This window comes from Thermobia domestica, chromosome 9, assembly GCF_964235325.1.
Source record: "Thermobia domestica chromosome 9, izTheDome1.hap1.1, whole genome shotgun sequence".
NCBI lineage: Eukaryota > Metazoa > Arthropoda > Insecta > Zygentoma > Lepismatidae > Thermobia > Thermobia domestica.
This window is the reverse complement of record NC_137462.1, coordinates 160,500,782-160,524,269: the sequence shown is the minus strand read 5'-3', so window position 1 is coordinate 160,524,269 and position 23,488 is coordinate 160,500,782. Positions and strand designations below refer to the sequence as shown.

General features: G+C 34.9%; 1 protein-coding gene across 1 annotated transcript in view; it reads left to right on the top strand.

The window, feature by feature from the left end:
• The window catches only part of LOC145694188 (homeobox protein unc-42), a 291,671-nt gene that overhangs the window by 214,670 nt on the left and 53,513 nt on the right, over nt 1–23,488 (top strand). The window contains exon 4 of the mRNA XM_081770301.1: nt 12,451–12,636. Coding sequence (XP_081626427.1) covers nt 12,451–12,636 — 186 coding nt within the window. The remainder of the gene's footprint in view (nt 1–12,450; nt 12,637–23,488) is intronic.

The following is a 23,488-nucleotide window of genomic DNA, read 5'->3' as shown; positions in this document are numbered from 1 at the left end:
CATGACCCACTGCGACCCACAACCCACCATGACCCACTGCGACACACTACCCACCGTGACCCACTGTGACCCACCACCCACCGTGACCCATTGTGACCCACCGACTCTGTATGATCTACCGACCCACTCTGTTCACTGCATTGTAGACAGTATCTTCTGAAGACTGGTGAATTTGTCTGCGTTTCACTTTCAAGACCTTCATTTCCCTTCCTTTTCCATTTGTTTCTGTCTACTTACCTGAGGTGATAATATCTAAGTGAAAAAAATAACTTCAGGCACTTTTGGATATTGATATTTGTAATTGTAAAATAGCAATAGGACCTATACTATTACTTGGCTTTCGAGTCCTGTGAGTTTTTAGAGGAGCTAACTACTGAAAAAAAAAACATTTTTGAATCACTGTAATATATAAATTATTATATAAAAAATTGAATGTAACCATATGTGCCTGATCGTCACGGAAAAATTGCAAAGTCAAATGAAATGATTTTTGGTATATAGTTAGGTCTTAATCCAAACTGGGATGTTATATTACTTTCATTATAATACATATCCTAAGGAGGTAGTAAGGATCCGAACTTTTGCGGAAAAAAAATTGAGTATCTCGCAAGCCGTTAAACTTACGGAGCTGAAATTCAGTATATTAACTCTTTATTGAAAATAAACAGAATGGGTCCTAGCATTTTTTTAAATTCTCCTTTATGACGGAAGGGGGAGCTCTTTCTATATATGGAAAATTAGTAGTGAGTTGATTTGTAAAAATGATCGAAAACGATCGCTATTATTTAAGAAAAGTGCAGAAACAAAAAATACAGTGCTTCGCTTCATATATCGATTGCTTTCTACTATAATAATTGAAGAAGCGCTATGTTTATTATGTGGAGCGCTTACAGCACAGGGCAATCAACCCATAAAGTTGTGAGAAGATAGACATAAAATTTGTACTGTAAGCTTAATTACACGGAAATTTTAAATTTGGAATGTACGCATAACTAGATGGAAAATTTTACACTTTTTTCCTTTGCGTTGGTCTACTTACCTTGATTTGGGACTTTCAAATTTCATCCTTTTTTCCACTGAAAAGTATCTATAATTCAACAAGGAAATAATTATACTATGATAATTTAATTGAAATGCATCGTAATGTGGCCCATGACAGACAAGTGTGGTAATTGAAGGGGAAGAAGGGGGAAATTCCCATTCACCTCTGAACACTTTCCAGGAACCTCGTTCCCTTTTGCTTTCTAGAGGAGAGGGAACATGGTATTGACATCAATCCTTCATGTGTGATTACAAAAATTAAATTTATAAACAAATAAGAAATCGTCAGTTTATCAGGCTTTAATTGATAATTTATGCGCAAGATTCCCTATCGAATGTGTGGTAGATGAAGTTTCTGTTCTCTATGAGTCGACATTGCCAACTGACATGGTCGATATGGAAAAGATGTATGGTGATAAAGAGGTGATACTTCTTGCTGAGTATTTCAAAACTGACCGAGAAAAATCATTATCAGACTTAAGTCTAACAAGCAGATTGTCGATGAGGAGTTGCAGAAATTTCTACGTCGGGTAGTAGTATTAGTCTATCAATTTCCACGACAGAATACGAACGGAGATTTCCCCTGATGAATTTACAGATGACTGATATTAGAAATAGACTAAGTGCTCAAATATTAACTTGTTGTTCATCAATGTTAATGGCCCACCGCTAGACAAGCTCAAAATAGACGAGCTAGTTATTTCTTGGCTGAAGGATGGACATCATTCCGCTGCGGATGATTTACCACGAAAAAGTTCTGGAGGCCAACAGGAAATAAACGAGTTACGGAAAATATATACTTGTATTACTAATGGCTTATTTGTGTTATTCAACATTGTGCCTAATTTTTAATAAGTCTCTTCTTTGCTTTTTATAAACTAGAAGGTAAATTATTAAATAAATATTCATAATAATTGTAATTATGCATATTTGTAATTTAATTTAACGTGGTGTTTTAATGATTACACAAATTGCAATTGTGAGCATACTCTATGATGATGCTCTCACAGAGGGTACCCGAGTACCTTTATACACTATGAAAAACTGATTTTTCAAGTCTTTTGTGAGAAAAATACTGTGAACTGAGAAATCATAACCTTTTCCATATTGTACAGGAGTATTTTCCTGCGAGTAGAAGTTTCTTTTGGAATGCGTTGAGAAATTAACACTTGCAAGAATACTCTCTTAGTACAAGTATATTTTAGGCACACACTAATTTCCCTCCACCTTGAAGTGTTTCAATTTCCTCACTGACATACACTTTGCAATTTTATATCGTAAAGATCAGATCCACCGTTATTGTAACAGAGTGGTACTGAGCGATTGACCGTAGAGATTCAAACTCCTATTAGTGACAATTTCACAGTCTTGTTTTAAAGTGTAAACTCTTTACTAAGTAGAGAAGCCGTGGATCATGTGTCAGAGTTGATGACGATGAATTTTGGTGAGTCAGAGTAGGTCACAGTGGATGACAGTGGTTTATGGTGGGTGGTGGGTCAGAGGGGGTCACGGTAGGTGGTGGGTCAGAGTGGGTCAGAGTAGGTGGTGGGTCACGGTGGGTCGTGGGTCAGAGTGGGTCACGATGGGTGGTGTGTCAGTGGGTCGTGGGTCAAGTTTTCATTGACCCACGTCAACTGGGAACCTACAGTTTCACACAGTCAGAATTGAATGATTTTGTACATGTCTTGTGTCTAACAACATTTTAAAGTAAGCTTTGGGGATCAGAATTGAAAGAAAAATCCCTCTTGACTTCTGCAACAACGCTCTTTATTGATATTGAGTTCGTGAAAAATAATTATTTTTTTATTGAAGATTATGTGATATACGGGGTTTGATTGGCCACTTAAGAACAGTCGATGACCAAAAAGACTGGCATCTATTTATTGACTGAACCAAAGAGACTTTAAAGGGGGTTCTGTACAATGTCCACCAACTAACCTTTAATAACACATTCGACATCCCTTAAAGGAAAAAACGTACGACACTTTATCTATTATGTCAGAAGAAATCAAATTGAGTGAAGATAAGAGGTATTTGTGGTGTCATTTGAAGATGTTTGATATTTTATCTGATCAACAATAAGGTTATTCTAAGTTCCTATGCTTTCTTCGTGAATGGGATAGTTTCGAACTGCCTAAAAAATACATGTTTTAGTGCTAACGAAACATAATGAATTCCCCATTATTGAACTTAAGAACGTTCTATTAGCTTCGTAACATGTTAAATTATGTATAATGAAGCAACCTGTAAAAGTACTGGAGAAAGATGAGCCTTGTTTCCAATATTTAGTTCAATCATTTGTCCAATGGAAACATTAAGAATATTTTGGCAATTCGTAAACTCACAAGCTCATGAAAGATACTATCTTCAGAAATACCATGAAAGATATGAAGTTTCAGACATATGACTCGATGCTGTCAACAACTTTGTGAACAATGTCAAGCATGATCGATACAAACAGATTGCGAAAACCTTGCCAAAAAAGATTTATGCACTTGGATATCACATGAATTAAAAAATATATTTTCTCCACTTTCATCTTCACTACATTTCAAAAAATTTAGGTACACTGTGTGAAGAGTAATAGGAGAGGATACACCAAGATATTAATGAGAATGTAGGTCTCAAAGTCGATGGGACCTGTCCAAGACAGCAGATTCCTGTTGGTTTCTGAGGTGAAATATCTCTATAGCCCGCGTGAAGAAGACCACATACTAAAGTCGATAGGGCGCACGTTTGAAATTAAATGAATAAGTAGCTATAATTTGCATTTGCATTGAGTTTCATACAACACAAGCTTCTTGGAATATTTTATATCTGTTTTAATTACATTTCGTTATTGTTAGTCAGGGTTACACATAATTGATATTGTGATTGATACTGAATATTTTAATAAATCAGCAGTCTATTGATACGGAAAAACGATCGGTAGATTTCAAATCAGGACAATGAAGTTAGGTAAGAACTCCTATTTCACATTATACCGCAAGTTTCAGTTCTCAGGCCTGTATAATTACGAATATTATACAAAAGGTATATCCGGAAAGTAATGAGACTGGCCACCACACGGCACTCCAATCGTCAACAGTGCCTATTCCATGAGTGGGATTTGTGGGGATGAGTCTTCGCTAACTACTTTATCTAATTCAGTTGTTTTCTAGCTCTGGTAGAGTAAGGATCACTTATCGTGTGAACCATGTTTATAAAGGACGTCGAGATTTTTGAAAACTAAAAACGCAGCGTTCGCTTGAGTAGAGGTACACCATTAAATTTTGTTTCAGGCTACAAAGACATTCACTATAAATTAAGGAAACCTACCAGGATCAAGTCCTGTCAAGAGCTTAGGTTTTTTCGTTGGTATGGAGATTTCAAGATCGGACTGGAAAATATGGACAACGAAAGATGTGTACACACTTTGATGAATCATGTGAATAAAAATTTTGTCGAAGTGAAGAACACTTGGAGCATGACCGGTGTTTGGGTGTGACAATCATAACCGAAGAACTGAAACTACCCAAAACAGTGGTATACGAAATTGTTAGTGAAAATTTGAAAATATGCAAATTTTGTGCGAAGTTGGTGAAAAAAGTGCTGGATGACGGACCAAAGAAAGAACGACTTGACATTTCTTGAAAACTCGTCGCCCGTTCGAACTCACTGGGTTCCCGTATCTCTGCTCCGTTCATGATAACCATTCGTTAATAAATGAATTTTTCGAAAGGTCTACACATAGCAAAATCGATTTCTCGCGCTCCAAAATTATAGACTCATCCCATTTCAAGAAAATCGCTAGCTAACCAGAAAAATTAAGCAAAAACAAACGAGTTGAGTTGATTTTAGTTTAGCGTCCCTTTCAGCAGCGAGGCTATATGAGACGTGGACCTACTGATTAACGTGGAATCCGAACCACATGAGCTCCCGCCGGGAATCGAACCCGGGTCTCCCACGCCAAAGGCGCGTACGCTAACCGCTTAGCCACGAGGGAGCTCCAAAAACAAACGAGTTAAAATTACACTTTGTTTCGCACCTTACTCCACTGCTTACGAAATTGATCAACTATCTAGAATCATGGGATGGTAATTGCCGATTTAGGGCAGACATTATTGGAAGTTGCACCGTAATCGGTTCCGTCATATTTTAGTAAATATATAGTATCACCTACATAAATAGACACACTGCCCTTTATAATTCTCTATATTGCGCTAATGACCAAACCAATAGCCAGGACACTAAGACAGGGGGGAGGGAGACCATTTTTTGGGAATCTGACTTGAATCTACCAGAAATTAATACATTCATACTAACAAACACTGGAGCCTGAAGGTGACCACAGGTAAAGCTCAGTTCCCATTGTCACCTTCTGGGTACGGGTTTGCTGGTAGCTTCTTAAATTCAAACACTAAGAAGGAGTCATCCAATCGAACCAACATTTAAAGAATATGTAAAACATGAGAAGACAATGACAAAATAAGTTCGCACCTCCTTGTAGCAGCAATTGAGGAAAGGACAAAAAGTCCCTGTTGAGGTTTGAAAAATGTGTTTGGTCAGCTTTAATGTGTTGAAGGTTACATCATACTCCGTAAGTGAATGTAGTAGTTACATTAGCACTTTTCTCTTTTAAGTAGGGTGGGGCAATTGAGATATTTCGAAATTGTGAGTTATTCTTCCAATAAATTGGTACCCAATTTGGACGGAATGAAGCAATGGTTATGTCGAATCAGTGACTCAAGAAAAAGTGCTATTTTAAGAATCCTAAATAATCTGTCACGCCACCGACCTAGAAAGCAGACATCTTGTGTGTGGTTTTTCCGCATTATTCACTTATATTTTCCGTATAATACATTGCTTGCTATTCCGCAAAAAGACATTAAACTTTTTTTTTCTATGTCTTGCAGCAGTTATTGATGTCCACGGTAATTCCTCAGTGATACGAATCTCTGTACGTCCTGGTAGGTTCCCATAGTACAGTCATAAACAGAACAATTTCACACTTGTGACATAAGATGTCTGTCTACCCAAATTGGCGTTTCTACCTTTCCTAATGTTGTAATTTTAAGGCCAGCAGTGACAAACTAATAGATGCCAAAGCATGAGTGGGGCTTGATAAGTTTATGAAGTTAAAGGATGGAGTTCAGCCGATCGAAGATAAGGATATAAATTCATTCATAATTTGCAAATATGTAAAATTAGCGTCACATTGTAAGACTGGCGGTAGAGTTGCGGACGAGATGAGACAGGACTGAATTTTCGTCTTCAGAGTCGAGACGAACCAGTTCTTCCATTAGAAATACATAAATGTTTAAGGAGACAGCCTCAATTTTTGTCTCATATGTATCCGTAACAGCTGATGCAGTTACGCAACAAGAACACTTTATAAATTGCACAATCTACAGAATTTGTTTAATATGTGAGTTTAAGAAATACCTTTTGTCATAATGTAAGATGACCGATATATATATATATATATATATATATATATATATATATATATATATATATATATATATATATATATATATATATATATATATATAATATGTATGTGTGTGTGTGTATCAGTCTGCAGATGGAGGTTAGTTGTTTTTCATCTTGCAGAAAGAAAAGAAAATGGGTGGGGTTCTCTTTCCACCGTATCTGCAACGCTAAAAGTCTCCGTTAATTGGCGCATTAAAAGTCCGTGGCCAGAGTGAGAGGTAAAGGAGAGGAGAACGGGGATGAAAGAGTGAGTGAAGTGGAGCTAAGTGAGGTGATGTAGAAGGGGGTGTGGGGGGGGGCAAACGTTCCGTTCGTACAACGGAAAGGCAAAAAAGGAAAAAAATAAAATAAAAAGAGGACTTTTGAAAGTTTAATAAGGAAGGAAGGAATGGAACGTCTTTCTGTTAACTTTTTTTTTTTTTTTCGTGCAGAGATTCCTTTCTCTTCTCTTCATTATTTATCTGCTCAAATCCCGAAAAAGAAAGAAAAAATGATAAGAGAAAGGGTTGATATAGCAATTGCTTCTCTCCATAAGCTTTTGTGTTTTATTTCTTGTTTTAGTTTTTTCAGCTTCTGTGGATCTTTACTGTTATCTGACATTTTCTCAAGCAGAGAATTATTAAGTAGTCAGGTTCCCTTCTTCTCTAACTCTTTGGTAGACAACCCATTAACAGCGAAATGCAATTGCAGTTTTTTTTTCTTGCTTAGTTTTGTTTTCCTTTCTTTACTTCCCTTGCCCCAACTACATTATGTATATATATACATATCTTGAGAAGACTTTATGCAATGTCCTTTTTATTATTACTATTATTTTATTTTCATTCTTGTAAAAGGTTGGGTTACAAATGTTTACATGAAGCATTTATTTATGAGTTTTCATTTCTTATGAAAATCAGAATTTTAAAAGTGCTATGAAAAGCAATGTTATTGTTTAACATAAATATATTACTCTTTAAAGAAAATAAATATCTACAGCACAATTTCTGGTAAATACTTGTTAATCTGTAAAAATAGGTATATTCAAAATGAAAGGTACAATATAAAAGTTAACTATAACTGATGCAATGCATTTATTTTGGAAATACTGATGTACTATGCAGATACTTATCAATTTAATGGAAACACGTCAGATGTCGGGGTTCTTAACGGTCAAGTGGTGATTGCAATATCAGGCTGTTGATGGTGATATGTTATAGAGATCGCTACGACGTGAAACCTAGCCTCTACACGAATCATAGAAGAGCTCTTTCGTGGCTAAGCGTTAGCGTATTTGCCTCTGGCGCGGGAAACCCGGGTTCGATTCCCGGCGGGAGCTCATTGGTTCGGATTCTACGTTAATCAGTAGATCCCGTCTCACATTGCCTCGCTGCTGAAAGGGACGATAAATTCCAAATCAACTCAACGAATCATAGAACTACAGTACTTTTCCTCACGCGTGGCCGCGATGGCTCAGTGGTAGAGCGTTCACCTCTGGTGCATGGAGTCCCTGGTTCGATCCCAGCTCGCGCTAAGTGAACTTTGTGTTGGACAAACACCGTATGCGTAGGTTTTCTCGTTTCCTCCCACTTTCTTCATTCCACCATTTCATTCATTTCTCATCATCACCGTCTCCTTTAGCCTAGCCGGCATAATCGTGAGATGTAAAACTTAAAGATTTCATTCTTTTTCCTTTCCGTCATGTGATGCATAGGAAGAATTCGGTACGATTAGTGAAACTGCTTCCGAACGCACACTTGATAAAAAGTAAAATAGCAAAAGTGCACCAGTTTCATTACCAAACTTAGAAGACATGGAAAACGAACGACAAAAAAGCACTTAAAGAATTATAACACGAACACTAACAATTATTCAAATTAAATGGTAACAATAATAATAATAGCAAAAATATGAAACGACAGCAACAACAATAATAGCAACGAAATGAAACTAAGCAGCTATTCGACAACAAGGTACTCTCAGGAGATGTACTGCGTATAGCGCAAGAGACGAGACTGGCAATATTCCATGAGTGGAGGTTGACGACTGGGACACTCCCACGTTCTATTGGGCGATGAAGTTGGAAAATCTAGGTCAAGCTTCACGAGTTCTCGCGATCACTATAGGGAACACTTACTATTGTGTGATTAGGTGTAGAACGGCAGTATTTAGTGAGTTGAACTGCCAATGATAATGTAAAATGGACGACCTCTCTGATTTCCAAAGGATTTGTTGGCGCTCGGTTATGTGATGTGTGCCTGACTGTAGTGGCAAGCGTCTTGGGCGTGTCGCGAGAGAGTGTTCAAGGTGATGACGGACTATTCACGGCAAAAAAGACAGTGGTGGAAGACAAGTTGTGGTAAACATTAAAACGGATTGTTATTCAGAATCATTATTTGCCTGCGGTGCAAGTGGCGGAGAAATTCGAGCAGTACCTTACACAGTCTGTGTTGACAATCACAGTTCAGCTCAAGATATACGTACAGGATCGGATTGTAAGGGACCAGTGATAAGGGACATAACGCATGAGAAGGACGCTAATGGTGCCGCGAACATGCAACGTGAACCGCTGATGATTGGAAACGTGTGATATGGTCGGATGAGTCATCATTCCCCTTATTTCAAACCACGGACCATGTTTATGTGTGGTAGATGCCCAAAGAAGTCTCCACAGTGCTTCCACTCAGCCATGATTAAACATTGGCAGTGGGTTTGTGATATTGTGGGAGCAATATCCTGGTTATCAGAGGGTTCTATGCTGGTACTTACCAGTCACGTCATTGCCTGTTATTATGTCGCCATTTTATCGGACCACATGCATCCTATGGTCCAGATGTTGTTTCCAGGCAGTGACGCCATATTCTGTATTTGTATTCTGTTTTGTTATTTTTCACTGTGTAGTAAAATTTTCTTTGTCTCTATCATATCTGACATAGAAACACATACTTGAACTATCAATCCCCCAAGTTGGTGCCACTTGTGAGAACTCAAAGATAAAGAATTAAGACCCATGATTGAAGCTTCAGATAATATGAAAACATTTAAAAAATGTTAGAAATGTTGTTTGGAAGTGACAAACAATTAGAAGAATTAGAAAACGTGGAGGTTGAAGCAGAAGAAGAGGTGAGAGGAATTTTCATACTCAAATCCGAGTACGAATAAGTATTACAAGTCTTAAAACATGGAAAAGCTCCAAATGCGGATAAGGTACCAGCAGAAATCATACAAACTGCGAACAGGAAGTTCAGGACAGATTGAATAAATTAATTAACAACATTTATAAAGAAGGACAGATACCTCCAGACTTCCAGACAAACAAGATAGTAGCAATATCAAAGACAGTGGGTTCAGAAAAACACGAGAATCACACATACCGATTAGCTTGCTTAATCAGGCTTCAAAAATCTTGACAAAAATAATCTACCAAAGATTGGAATCCATGATAGAAATAGTACAGTACTAGCAGATGACCAGTTTGGATTCATAAAGAAAACCGGAATGAGGGAAGAAATAATTGCGTTAAGAGGATTGATAGAAAAAAGAATTCAAATGGGAAAAGTAATTTACGTGGACCTTGAAAAAGCGTTTACTAATGCAGAAAGGAAACAAAAATGTTGAAGATTCTGAACGAAGCAGAAACAAACTATAAGGAGCTAAGAATAACATATAACCTGTACAAAGAACAGAAAGCGAAGAATTGAGGAAGAAGGAGAGCAAGGAGAAGCAACAATTCAGAAGCAGATTGTACAACGATGCTTATTGTCATCAATCTTGTTTAATGTCTATATTGAGGAACCAAGAAACGAAACCAAAGACATTCACAGCATAGAAATAACTGTTTATGAGCAGAAAATACAGACACTTAGATTTGCGAACGATATCGTAGTGTTTACGGACAATGAATAAAAATTAGAAACAGCTCTAAATGGTATGCAACAGGTGCTTGGCAGCAAATTCAATATGACTATCAATAAGAGCAAAACAAAAGTTATAATATGCGCTAGGAAAAATACAAAAAGAATGAAGATCAAAATTGGAGATCACCTGGTAGAAGAATTACAAGAATTGTGTTACTTAGTGAGTAAAATAATGAGTGATAACATGTGCAAAGAGTGTAGAGTATGGCATTGTCTGGATGTGAGACATAGACAGTAGAAAAAGAGAAAAAATGGAGAATGGATGGCTTTAAAATGTGATTCTATAGAAGATTGTTGAAAATTAGGATGGGTGAACAAAGTACCAAATAAGAGAGTATTGAAAATGGTAGGATAACAAAAGTGTACTGAAGAATATTTCGAAAAGATGAAGAGCTTGATCGGAAACATTATGATACAGGAGGAATCACGCTAGTAATAGCTACAGAGGGAATGGCAGAAGAAAAAAATATCTAGAGCAAGACCGTGACTGAAATATACGGACCAAACAATACAAGATATTAGGAAGAAAAGCTACAAAGTAATAAAAAGTTTGGCCCAGGATATGGAAGGGTGGAAAGCTGCGTCAAACCTATCAAGAAATTGCTGACGTGGAATGATGATGATGGCGTGAACGGAATGTTCTTCTCGTTACAATCGAACAAGACCTTAAAGAGTGCAGCTCTAAAAAAAAACTGTTCCATACGAGTACAATTATTAGCACTAATTTGTCGAAAATATTTATAGTGATGGTCTTAGTGTAAAAATGGTTTAAAGCGATATTATTACGATCTATTAGGTAATTGAGGGATGATGACTGAAAAATGCTCCATATATTTGTATTAGTATCCGTTCATTCGCAATCGAATCAGGTCGATACATTTGAACAATTATACTTGTTGACAGTCGTCATAATAAAAACGATTTTAAAGCGAGATTGTTTATAGGTTATGTCGTTGGGAAATGGTGACTTTACAACTGTTCCGCGTATTTGCATTTATTTTTCTAACTGTTTCAGATAAGATGACGAATATTATACACACCAAAATTATGGTGTTAAAACAATTGAATTTGTATACTACTGTTAGTGTGTTATTTTAGTACCAAAGGCTAGAGCTTACCTAAAATATCATATATATGTAGTAATTGGCAGTGATAATATTATTTTGTTATTTTTCTCTATGAGCAAAGTTTATATGGTTTATTTGACTTTTATACCAACTAAAGAACAACGTAAGGAATTTCTTGTCATTTTTCACGAAAATATTTTTGTGAGTGTATGAATTTTCTCACATTTATATGAGTAGAAATCCTGCCATCTGTTATTCCTGTGTCAACTATCTTTTCTATCTGTATACGTTGTTATTGGTCCCGTTGTATCTCGTTTCGAAGTAAGATTGTTATTACTGGTCTTTGAGGAATGATGCTTTGAAATTATATGGATATTAATATTGATTTCCTCAAAACTATTTGATGTACAATTAATAACATTTGAGCTGTGGTTTTAAGAAGAGACGGTTATAGTCAATCTTTATCATCTTTATGAGGAATAGTGGTCAGAAACTCTCCTATATAGTTAGCATTAACATATTACCCACGTTTTGGTTACTTTGGGATCGAACAAGTCAGATACCGTTCAACATTGTTTTAACAGTAATAGTAGAAATTATCTTATCTCAATTTAGCATCGCAGTTGTGTTTATCTCTTGTATTCCACGATCTTTCTCGTGACTATGTGGTTAATGTAAGCGCCTTTGGCATGAGAGACTCTGGATCGATTTCCGGCGGAGCTCATGTGGTTCGAATCCCACGTCCAGCTGTAGGACCACATCTCATATAGCTGCTGAAACGAACGCTAAAATCAAACAAACCCTTATATTCCACTCATTGTAGTGAAAACAAGTATTGAGCCTGGGTCAACGTACACGAAAAGAGATCGCGCTAGAAATGAATTTATTTACTGAATTCATATAAAATTATAGCTTAGAAAATTTTGATGTTTTTAAACCAGCGATATCTTATTTTATTTGTTTCTTTTTCATAGGTTTGGTTCCAAAATCGACGAGCCAAATACCGTAAACAAGAGAAGCAATTACAGAAAGCGTTGGCCCCATCGGTTATTCCTACGTGCAACGGAGCCATGATGAGGAACATTTATCCAACTGCCACGAGAGGTTACCAGCCATATCCACATCCGAACAGTATCAACTCTATGAACAGATATCCTCAGGTATTTTTTTAATCAACGATATAGCTATATAGCATTTATCTCCTAAAGTTTGACTTTAATATTTATAATGCAGCAGTACTTTATGAAGAATTGCAACGGAGAATGGTATTTTAAACAAGTACTTCAGTCAGTTTTACCAAACAATAAATTATATTTTCTATATATTATACATGTATGTATGTAGGTTGTCCATTAGATGATGATGTAAGTAGCCCATTGATGCACATTTTTCTTTAAGTTTTGGAACTTCTTTGAGTAAATTCTTTTCAATAAGATTAAAACTTGAAGGAAACAATATTCATTAACAAAGTCCCTATTCCTCCAGGGCTCATAATACACTTTCCATTCTCCTATTGACATATTCTCCCCAAAAGAATATCTCTTTTGGTCTTATTTAATAACTCTAACTTCAATACCTCCAAAATGTTCAATGTTCACCCTTGATCAACATGAACATTAGTACATTAGGTTATAAATTGAGGTTTTTGTTGTTTGTAACGACTATAGCATACGCAAAACGTGGATTGCCGAGTTTTAACCACTCTTTACAAGATATTATGATAAATCAATATTTATTATGTTAAAATATGACTACAAAACTATCCGAAGAAATATGAACTTGGAGGCTTAATATCCTCTTGACGAAGTTCTGGGGAGCGAAAGAACTAGGAATTAGATTTCTACTTTGTACCATGTTAGCCTATCACGTATGACGGATGATGTCTGTCGGCGATCACACAATCTGAGGAAGGGAAGGAACGAAGCGGCTGGGACCTGTGTTAGGTACCATCTCGGCATTTGTCTGGTGTGAATGAAGAAAACCCAAGAAAACATCACCCAAGATGGCTGGCCTAAAAAAAAAGCTTTTATACTTTTTCGATCGAGTGTTCTCACCGGGAATTGAACCCGAGATGACGAAATTCTGAATACACTATTATGCAATGGAATCCAAGTTAGGATAAAAAGATATATGTCAAGTCGATATTTGGAAATAGATTTTTGTCACGGATTTATGTTATGTCTCTGCCTTTAAAACATTTTCAAATCGAACTCTACAATTGGGGTTATATTCACCCATGGCAGGAATCCTCGTCGTTTCCACCGACGTAGCAATAAACCATATCAGAATAAGTCGTATATACCACCAAGGATGCGTGCCACAGATTGAGAAACCTTGTTTTAAGGTGCAGTAGCGTATGTACACATTTTTTTAAGGCGAAAGAAGAATAAATAAAAATTGTAATTGGTAAAGGAGATTCCTATATGTTTAATTTAGTCTATGAATAACAACACACAGCCTTTCTAGGAAAAGTAAGTGCCCAGGATTTTTTTTCAAATAAGACTATAATTTCATTTCTAATGTACTACAATTTTATTACAGAGATGATCTATAAATAATAATTTTTATTTATTTATTTATTAATTTATCGACACAACAGGCATTACTGCCCAATTACAGTGTCTACATGTAATACATAAATTTAAAATTGATACAATTAAAATTGATTTAACACATAATTACATAATTTAATACAAAATCTTGAATTAAAATAATACAGTTTACTTGACTTTTTTTCACAAAATACGTATTACTCTTTTGAACAACTTTTCAGATCTATTAAATATTTCTACATCTTTATAATCCTTACTGATTTTATTGTATGTAGCACAAATTCTCCATGTATGTGACATATTCAGTGCATTTGTACGTGCCTTCCTGCAGTAGAACAGGCCACTATTTCCCTTGCGTGTTTTGAGGGTTAAAACATGTATCATTATTTTTATAATTATGTCTGTACAGTATATTTTGTTGTGCAAAAGTCTATGTAAGAAAATGAGGTCGTTCAATGTCCGTCTTTGTTCAAGAGTCTGAAGTGTAAAGTTTCCAAGTAAATTATATGATTCATATTTTGGATAAAATCCTGTCCTTTTGTATGTGAGAAAACGTATGAATTTGCTTTGTATCTGCTCAATTTTTTGACTACGTGTTTTCGCGGAAGTGTTCCAAATAAATGAGGCATATTCAAATTTGGATCTTACGTAAGAAAGTAAAGCGTTTTCAAAGAGTTTACGTTCATATAACTAACTCTATGGCCTATGGAACCCGGAGGTTCACTGCCGCGTTCACAAACGCTCTCCACAGACTTCTGTCCTTAGCTAACTGGATCCAGTTTCTACTTTGTATTCCTATTTCTGCGAGATCCATCTTAATGTTGCCCTTCCATCAGCGCCTAAAAGTCTTCCTAATGGTCGTTTTCCGATTGGATTTCCAGTTAAAACTGATTTTAAAACTTTCCTACATTCCTCCATTCTCGCTACATGTCCTGCCCACTTGAGCTTGCTAAATTTGATAACCCTAACAATCTTTGGTAAACCATATAAATTATACAGTTATTAAGTTTCCGCCACTCCCCATTTCCATTCTTCTTGGTTCTGAATATTCGTTTCAGGATAATAATAATATAATAGGTCTAATAATAATAACGAGTGTGTGGATGGGTTACTTGCAGTTGCAATAAAATAACATGATTAGAAATGAAATATGTTCTTCGAAAACTAAAGCCACTAAAAACAACTTCTCTTACAATTATTAATATATCGCAATAATATATTAGGAATAAATATTAAAACCCGAGTGTTGTGTTGATTTCTACCACTTCCGGTTGCAATGGACGAATAAACCCATTCTTGCTGCACTAAGTCCATATCAAAAATTGTTTTCCTATACTTATATTACAGTGTTTGCTCTGTGGAGATCTATGTTGAAACAGGAACTGATTTAGGATTTAGATTTCTGGGCTTTCGCATCTATGGCCATTTAGCCCGTCACGTTTTGAGGGATGGCGTCCCTCGGCGAGCACACTATCCGGGCAAAGGGAAGGAAGAAAGAATTGCGGAAGGAAGGAAGCGGCCTGGGATCTATAAGTTAGGCACCACCTCGGCATTTGCCTGGTATAAATGAGGAAAACCCAGAAAAACCTCATTCAGGGTAGCTGGCCGGAAAAAAGAGTTTTACACTTTTTCGACCGAGTGCCCCCACCGGGAATCGAACCCGAGACTGCTCGCACCGAAGGTGAGAGTGTTAGCGACTACGCTACGCGGGGCCACACAAAGGAACTCCTTTATTTCTACCACTTTTGATTTGAATAGAATATTAAGGTAGGAGATGGAACCTATTCTTGAGATGCTGAATCGATTTAAAAAAAAAAAAAACGTTTTAAGCTATTTCTAGCTGTTTTTGCTCCACCTGTCGACAGATGGGGGGAGGGGGCACAGGCATAGGATTTCTATAAGATTTCCCATATCCACTACGTATAATATAATTCGGAATAACAATAATATAATGTCCATCTATGATGAGTCAAGCTCATAGTTTTTTTTTTAAATAAGCTTAATTCTTTTTGAAAATTAAAAATGAAATCTTTCTAAAATAACTGATTGATTCATTGTAATAACGATATAATATATAATACTGAGCTGGGAGAAAGTTAAAGCGTATTTAGAAGAAGCATAGTTTAAGTGCAAATGCAGAAGGTCATTGTTCATGTTCCTTCTTATTATCCGGTAGATAACTTTTTTTTTTAGAAAAAGAAAACGACAAAAGAGAGAGAGAAAGAGAAAAATGGATAGAAACTGGGCGTAAGTAATCGCATCAACGGGTCTAGATGGCTGAGATGGCGTTCCCTTGTAGCGATTCTCCGCAGCGCTAATCCTCTTGCGCTGAGACTTCTTTCTCGGCTCCTTGCGGTCGTTCATCCGCCGCCCTAACAGCAACACAAGTCTCTTCCACTTTACGTCTTTCGCCTCCACAAAATCTCCCAAATAAACTCCTCCGTCCGTGATCAACTCTCGCCATTGGATTTTCTTTATATTAGGGTAATATGCACTGGTCTATCTTTACTCAAAGATACAATCTCTCTTCCTTATTACAACGTCCTTAGTATTTATCGAATTGTTTAGACCCAAGACTATTCCTATTGCTTTTTAAAGGAGTTGAATTTATCAATCAAAACTTCTTTATATATTTACCCTGTCTGTCCGTGTGTCCATCTGTCCGGAAGACAAAAAAAAAAAACTTGATGAATCGCCATTAATTTCGACCAGGATATGAGAGTCAAAAGTTAAGAATCGAGTTTTTGGAGGTGACCCATTCACCGGAAGTGCTGGAAACCAACCCTTTCCTGTTTAAGCGTTGGTCACTATACAGCAAAAACGCCAATAGATAGCGAAAAGAAGTTTCCAGTAATCGATTTAACAATCCCGAGAATACAGTTGATCTCCATCCTTAACTCGGGGGTCATAGTGGCACAGCGGTAGAGCACTTACTTCTGGTGCATGGGTTCCTGATTCGATTCCCGGCCAAGTAAGTTTGTGGTGTACAACATCATGTCCGTGAGTTTCCTCGGGGTACTCTCGTTCCCTCCAACATTATCATTCCACCAAAATTCTTTCATCATCATTCACTTGCCTTAATCATCTGTCTTCCTTAGCCTAAAGGACATAAGCGTGGGACGTTAAACTGAAATATCTCATTCCATTTTTCCACTCTGCTAAAACCGGAAGTGATACAAATCTACTACCACTTCCGGTTTTAAATATTAATTGAGAAAATACCATACCATGCAAACCAAATCCCTTCCCGTACTGTACACATGACACTGTTACTTGTTTGTTTAAAAAAATAACCCTATTCACTATTATTAAGCACGTTGATTGAATTATAGTGCAGAGGTATTCAACCTAGAATACGTGAAAACTTCTTATGGAGTACGAAAAATTATATAAATAATACATTATGGTATTCCACGCTAACGTAACATAGTTCTATAGCCATAATTCATAGGTTTATAGTAAAATTGAGTTAATTAATATGTAATAAATGCTATAATTTATTTTAGCTATCGATACCTATGATTGGGATTAAAGATAGGCTTATTTATCTGAGAATGCTTGAATGGAAATGTATCGTTAGAAGTGCGCCGGGTTAAAGTTAATACCACTGTTCTGCGAAACAAACAGTTATTACAACATTGACTGTAGAGCATGTCGCTCGAAAACGTAAATACGTTCAATTCATGTATGTGAACATATCATTAAGAAATAAAAGCTTTAAAAGTAAAAATACTAACCAAGTTCAAAAAAAGCGTTAAAATTAAAAAATAATAAAAAAGAGTTTAAAACAGAAAACAATTCATTATTACCGTTTGTAAAGTTCGAGCCATGTTAAATAAATTGATACCTAATATTGATACCTATTAGTATGGAATTCAAAATGTTTTATAAATAATAATAATAATAATAATAATAATAATAATAATAATAATAATAATAATAATAATAATAATAATAATAATAATAATAATAATAATAATTTGATTTCTGCTTTTAAGCACTTTTTATGATTATTTGTTGCTTTTAGCGCTTTTGTTATGTTTTCCTTCTAAGCGCTTTTTTGCCGGTGGCTATATTTTTTTTTATTTTCTGCTATCCAGTGAGTTTCTTAAGTCGGTTATTTTTCTTTTAAGTTGGTTTAATCTATTCACTGTTTTCACTTAGAATTAAGCTAGAATGGTAATTTTAAAAGACATTAATTTACTCGACTTGGTAGAGACTTCAAACTTTTTGATTAACAATAATAACCATTTAGAGCTTTTAAAAATAATTTTCTCCTTTTTAGCGCTTTTAAAATTATTTTCTGCTTTTTAGCGCTTTCTGAAGTCTGTTACTATTTTTTTATAAAATCTTTTATTGTTTGCTTTTTAGCGTTTATAAAAAGTCAATTACTAACCACACAATTACAAACCTTCTATCGAAACAACAAATGAAATCCGTTATTAAACAATGTTATTATTTTATTTATTTATTTTTTTTACAGAATTAAAAAGTACCTATACACTTTACACCATACAATTATTAATGTACAAATCATCATTAACCGACATCCTGCGATTTCACTGTTTTCATCAACTGTTAGAGAAATTATTGAATACCTTTTGTTATAATAATTAATGAATTATCAAAATTATTGAAATGTTTTTATTACACGAATATGTAAGTTGCTTGCTTGCTAAAACTAAAGCTAAAGCTTGCTTGGGAATAGTTCATTACATCGGAATATGATCAATAATATTACAAGCGAGCAGTGGCGTATTTAGGGGGGGGGGCTTCCAGGCTTAAGACCCCCCCTTCGAAATCTTACTTAGTATAGTAAAGTATATGAAATATCTTGCAGAATTTTCACATTTTCAGGCAAAGTCCCCCCCGAAAGTTAGCAAAGCCCCCTCCGAAACAAAATCGTATATACGTCACTGCACACGAAACATATTTGAAGCTGTGTTGTCTCAAAAAATTATAGTAAAAGTACTTTCTCGTCTCGAAAAGTATATTTGATTCTAGTTAAAGAGCTCTGTCTCGTCTCGACTAGGAGGCAAAGTAGGTATACAATTATAAGAGTTCTTGTTTTCTTTATTAGTATACGCGGGCTCATCAATAAAGAATGATCATAAATTAATTAAACATAATTACCTGTTATAATTCTCCAATGTTGATGGTCTTTTTCAAAATAGTTCCCATTACAGACAGTGTAATTGTCCCAACATTTTTGCAAATCATCAAAGACATGCTGGAGGCCATTTTTGGACAGATCCTTCAAAATCGCGTCCGCAGCTTTCACCACTGTCCCTAAAGATGTGAAACGCCGTCTATCCTCGGAGGTGTTTCTTCAAAGTTGAAAAAGAAAGAAATCACAATGGGCTAAATCAGGACTACATGGAGGATGGGGTAGAAACAGAACGTTGATCTTTGCAAGATGGCCAACAGAATTTCTGTACTGTTTTTCGCGTCTCACTTCCATGTTGCCTTATACGAAACTAAAATTACGTGTGCTTAACGGGTGCCAAGGTCGCATTACTGATGTCATGACCTTCAAACTTGCTCCATTTATTCGTCGTTTCTCCCACTACACAGACGTTTTTTGCTTTCTGTACCTTCTGTTGTATTCCCTCATAAACACTGACGATCAGTCTTTATTGATCAACCTACGTAGTTATGCACTTTATTATTTGAAAGACAATAATTTTACGAGATCACAATCAGATGAATTATAATTAAGTACAATCTCTGAGATTCTAGAAGTGCCGGCCTTCAGCATTTACACATTCTTCCAGTCTAATTTCTACATTCAAGCACACTTTGGCACAGAGATTTTTATTGTTATTAATGTCTTGGCACGCTTCTCTTACGAAATTAGTAATGTATCAGTAGTCCATGGTTTCCTCGATAATACTTTAGCTTTGACAACATTTTTAAAAAAAGGCTTTGAGATTAGGTTTGGTGATCATGATGGCCATTCAACTGGCCCTTTTGGTAATTCCTTGTTAAAGAACTCTCGCACTGTTACAGCATAGTAGGGAGGAACTCCATTTTGCTGTAAATAAAAGCCATCATTATCATGTAGTTGCCATAATTGTGAAATAATAGTTTCCCATAACATGTTAAGATACAAGTCGTGGATAACAGTTCCATTACAAAAGATAGGTTCAATTAGCCTTTTACGTGAAGGGCTCGCCCAAACTGTCATTCCAGATCGATTCAATTGTTGTTCAAGTGCCGCATGGAGGTTTTCACTTACATAATAGGCACAATTATGTCTATTAACAACACCTGAAAGTTTAAAATTATCTTCGTGTGACCAACATACTTTCCAAATGATGCTATCACCTGTCTTTATGCATTCAATATTATCTCGCAGAATTCTAATCGGCTATTTGGATCATCCTCTAACAATCTTGAAGTAATCTTGGCCGATATATCTTTAAATCTGCATCAGACACCTCCAAGATCTACAGGAAATGTCTAACTCTTGGAAAGTTTGATATAGGATGGCCCAAAAGTGGGTATACACCCCTGCATTGATTAAATATAACATTTTAGTTTATGAGTTTATTTGCTTTGGCTCTTCCGAGCTTAAGATGTAAGTAACAACACATTAAGAACAAATAATAAATAAACTAAGTCTACCTGATGGATAACAATAAGTAATGATTTAAAATGCAATGAGCTGATCAGTACTATTCTGTATGCCTACTTTTGAGCCACTCTGTATATTCGTCTTATAATGGAAAACTTAGAATGATAAAAGGGTTCTTAACCCCTTGATTATATGCAACCCAGCTTACTTTATTGATTTATCTGTTTGCCGTGTGTTTTAGAATAAGATTTTAATCATGAAGCATTGCAGGAATGATTTGACTTTTTAATAATTTACTAATTATTATCAAAATGTTTCAAATATTTTATTTGTAAAAACCTTCCTAGTGGATAGCTTATTCGATTAATGAAAACCTCATCGAAATATGTCAACAGTTCTCGACATAATTTCAAACAGATATATACATGCATACAGTGAACCTGAGAATCTGCTTTTTCTTTCTTTGAAGTCGGTTAAAAAGCTTGAAATTGGCAAATATGTCATATCAAGTAAAAAAACAAATCTTGACTAGTACTTGAGATCATTACTTATCTGTGTAGTTATAAATATTTGAAACCTAAAAATTAGAAACAATTTGGAAAATTTAAGTCATTTTTTATTAACGTTTTAATTATGCTACAACAGTTTATTTTAAGTTTAAATTTAAATTAACAAGTTTAAATAAATTAATAAGTTTAAATAAATCAATTAACAAATTAAGTAAGTTACAATTCAATAAGTTTAAATTTAAATTTGGATTTGTAATGAGAACTAAACTAGAAAGTTAGTTCTCTCAGTTTGGTCTACTGCGCTTACTTATAAAAAAAAATATTTAAAAATGACGATAAATTTTCTCAATATGTGTCCAACTAAGATAATTTAAATATAAGTATATTACTAATGCTCTGAATTAAGTAAATTTGCTTTACATTGGGATTTTTTTTTTCAAATTTGAAGTAAGTTCATCGTGTTACCGCTTAACAGTTCTCCTATTTGAATCATACTTGTATTTACGCAATGAAATTGATGACATTTTTAACATTTTTTGAAAAATATGTTTTTAATAGCATATACTACAAAATATAATAAAAAAATAAGTTTCTTTCTATTCTAAAGAGCTATCGTGCATAGTGAACCGTGTTTAAGCAATATGTTTGTTATATCCCGTCTTTCCTATCCTTAAAACCACCATTGATTACAGATCAGAACCAGACAAGAACTGCATACTTATGACTTCATTATACAGATACTGAATTACATATAAATATATTCCTCTGATATTAGGAACAATAATTTCTTATAGTGATCAGGATTGGCCAAGTAGCTAGCATGCTGGCTTTCTGTGTATGGATTTCGGATTCGATTCCTGATGAGGAACTGATAAAGGACACAAAATTCGAATTACTTGATCACTCAATGTATTATAGTGGCAAAAAGTCAAATTTTCAAGAAAAGATATTTAACAAATGCATATGTGTATATCTTCCTGAACTATCGATCATTAGCTGTTGATTGTGGGATAAGAAACAACATGTCTCTGAAATCTTCAAGAGATTTCAAAGTGTTATAGCTTGAAAATAGATAGTTGTATTTGAATGAAACGCCTATAATTAGAAACAGGGACTGATCCAGTTGGTTGGCCGGCGATGCCACTAGTATGCAAGAGCAAACACCGTAAATGAAAGTTATTTAAGTAATAGCGTAGCAGCCATTTTGTGGATGTCTGGAAATATGTTTAGGACATTTTGATTGGCTAATCATCTGTTTTCAGTGTTCTTGATTGGTCATTCCGCTCTCGATTGGAGAATAGGTTGGCTTTACTTGTACAACTTCAATTTACTCTGGGAGCGACTAAGGCAACCATTAGTTACTTGCTAACTCCCGTCAGTGTTTAAGGTATAGAAGAAGTTCGGCTTTCCATTTTACGTTTGCAGTACTGTCGGAGGAGGCCACATTGAATATTTGTGAACTGAAAACTCGATTTCACTACAATTATTTCCCATGTTGTAACGAATTTATACCGTATCTCTAAAACCAATACAGAACTTTGAAATCAGATGATATGTGTATGAACGTAACATATGTATAACGTTGATTAAACATTATCATGTTTCAAACTGTAGGCGTTTCATTCAAATACAAATAGTTGTATTAAAATTATAACACTTTGAAATAGAATTAATACTTTAGAGGCATCCTGCACTGTAAATTGAATGTCGAAATGGTACAAAAGGCAAACGTTTAAAAATTAGATGCAAAAAAAAAAAAAAATGGTGCAAAACTTTTCTAAGGTGCGAAAATTGAACAACGTATTCCTATTTAAGGAACAGTGATATTGTCTACATCATACAAATATACTTTATTGTTTCATTCAAATACGATTATGATAACATTATTTTTGTTAATTTTCTTGAGATTTCTTTTTTCAATTATAATTTCTAGATAACGTACTTAAAATAGATCTAATATAATACCTACTAACATATGTTATTCCTGTCTTGCTTTAACATTAGGAACTTTCAATAAGAATATTTGAACTACGTAAGTGCTGGATGGTTGATTATTTTCAATGTATTGTACTAGGATCCGATCATGTAAAAATACCGTCTATTTTTCATTAAGTTAAGTTTTAAAAATATTGTCTATTATTCCGTAATTATAAATCAAATCTCGTTTCAAAACATAAGTACAGTATTTAATAAACCTCTTTTGTATTTGTTCTACTTTATTATTATTATTATTATTATTATTATTATTATTATTATTATTATTATTATTATTATTATTATTATTATTATTATTATTATTATTATTATTATTGAATTATTCCATAATTACAATAATATAATGACAAATATTTTTTTCTGGTAAGCAACGTGGGGG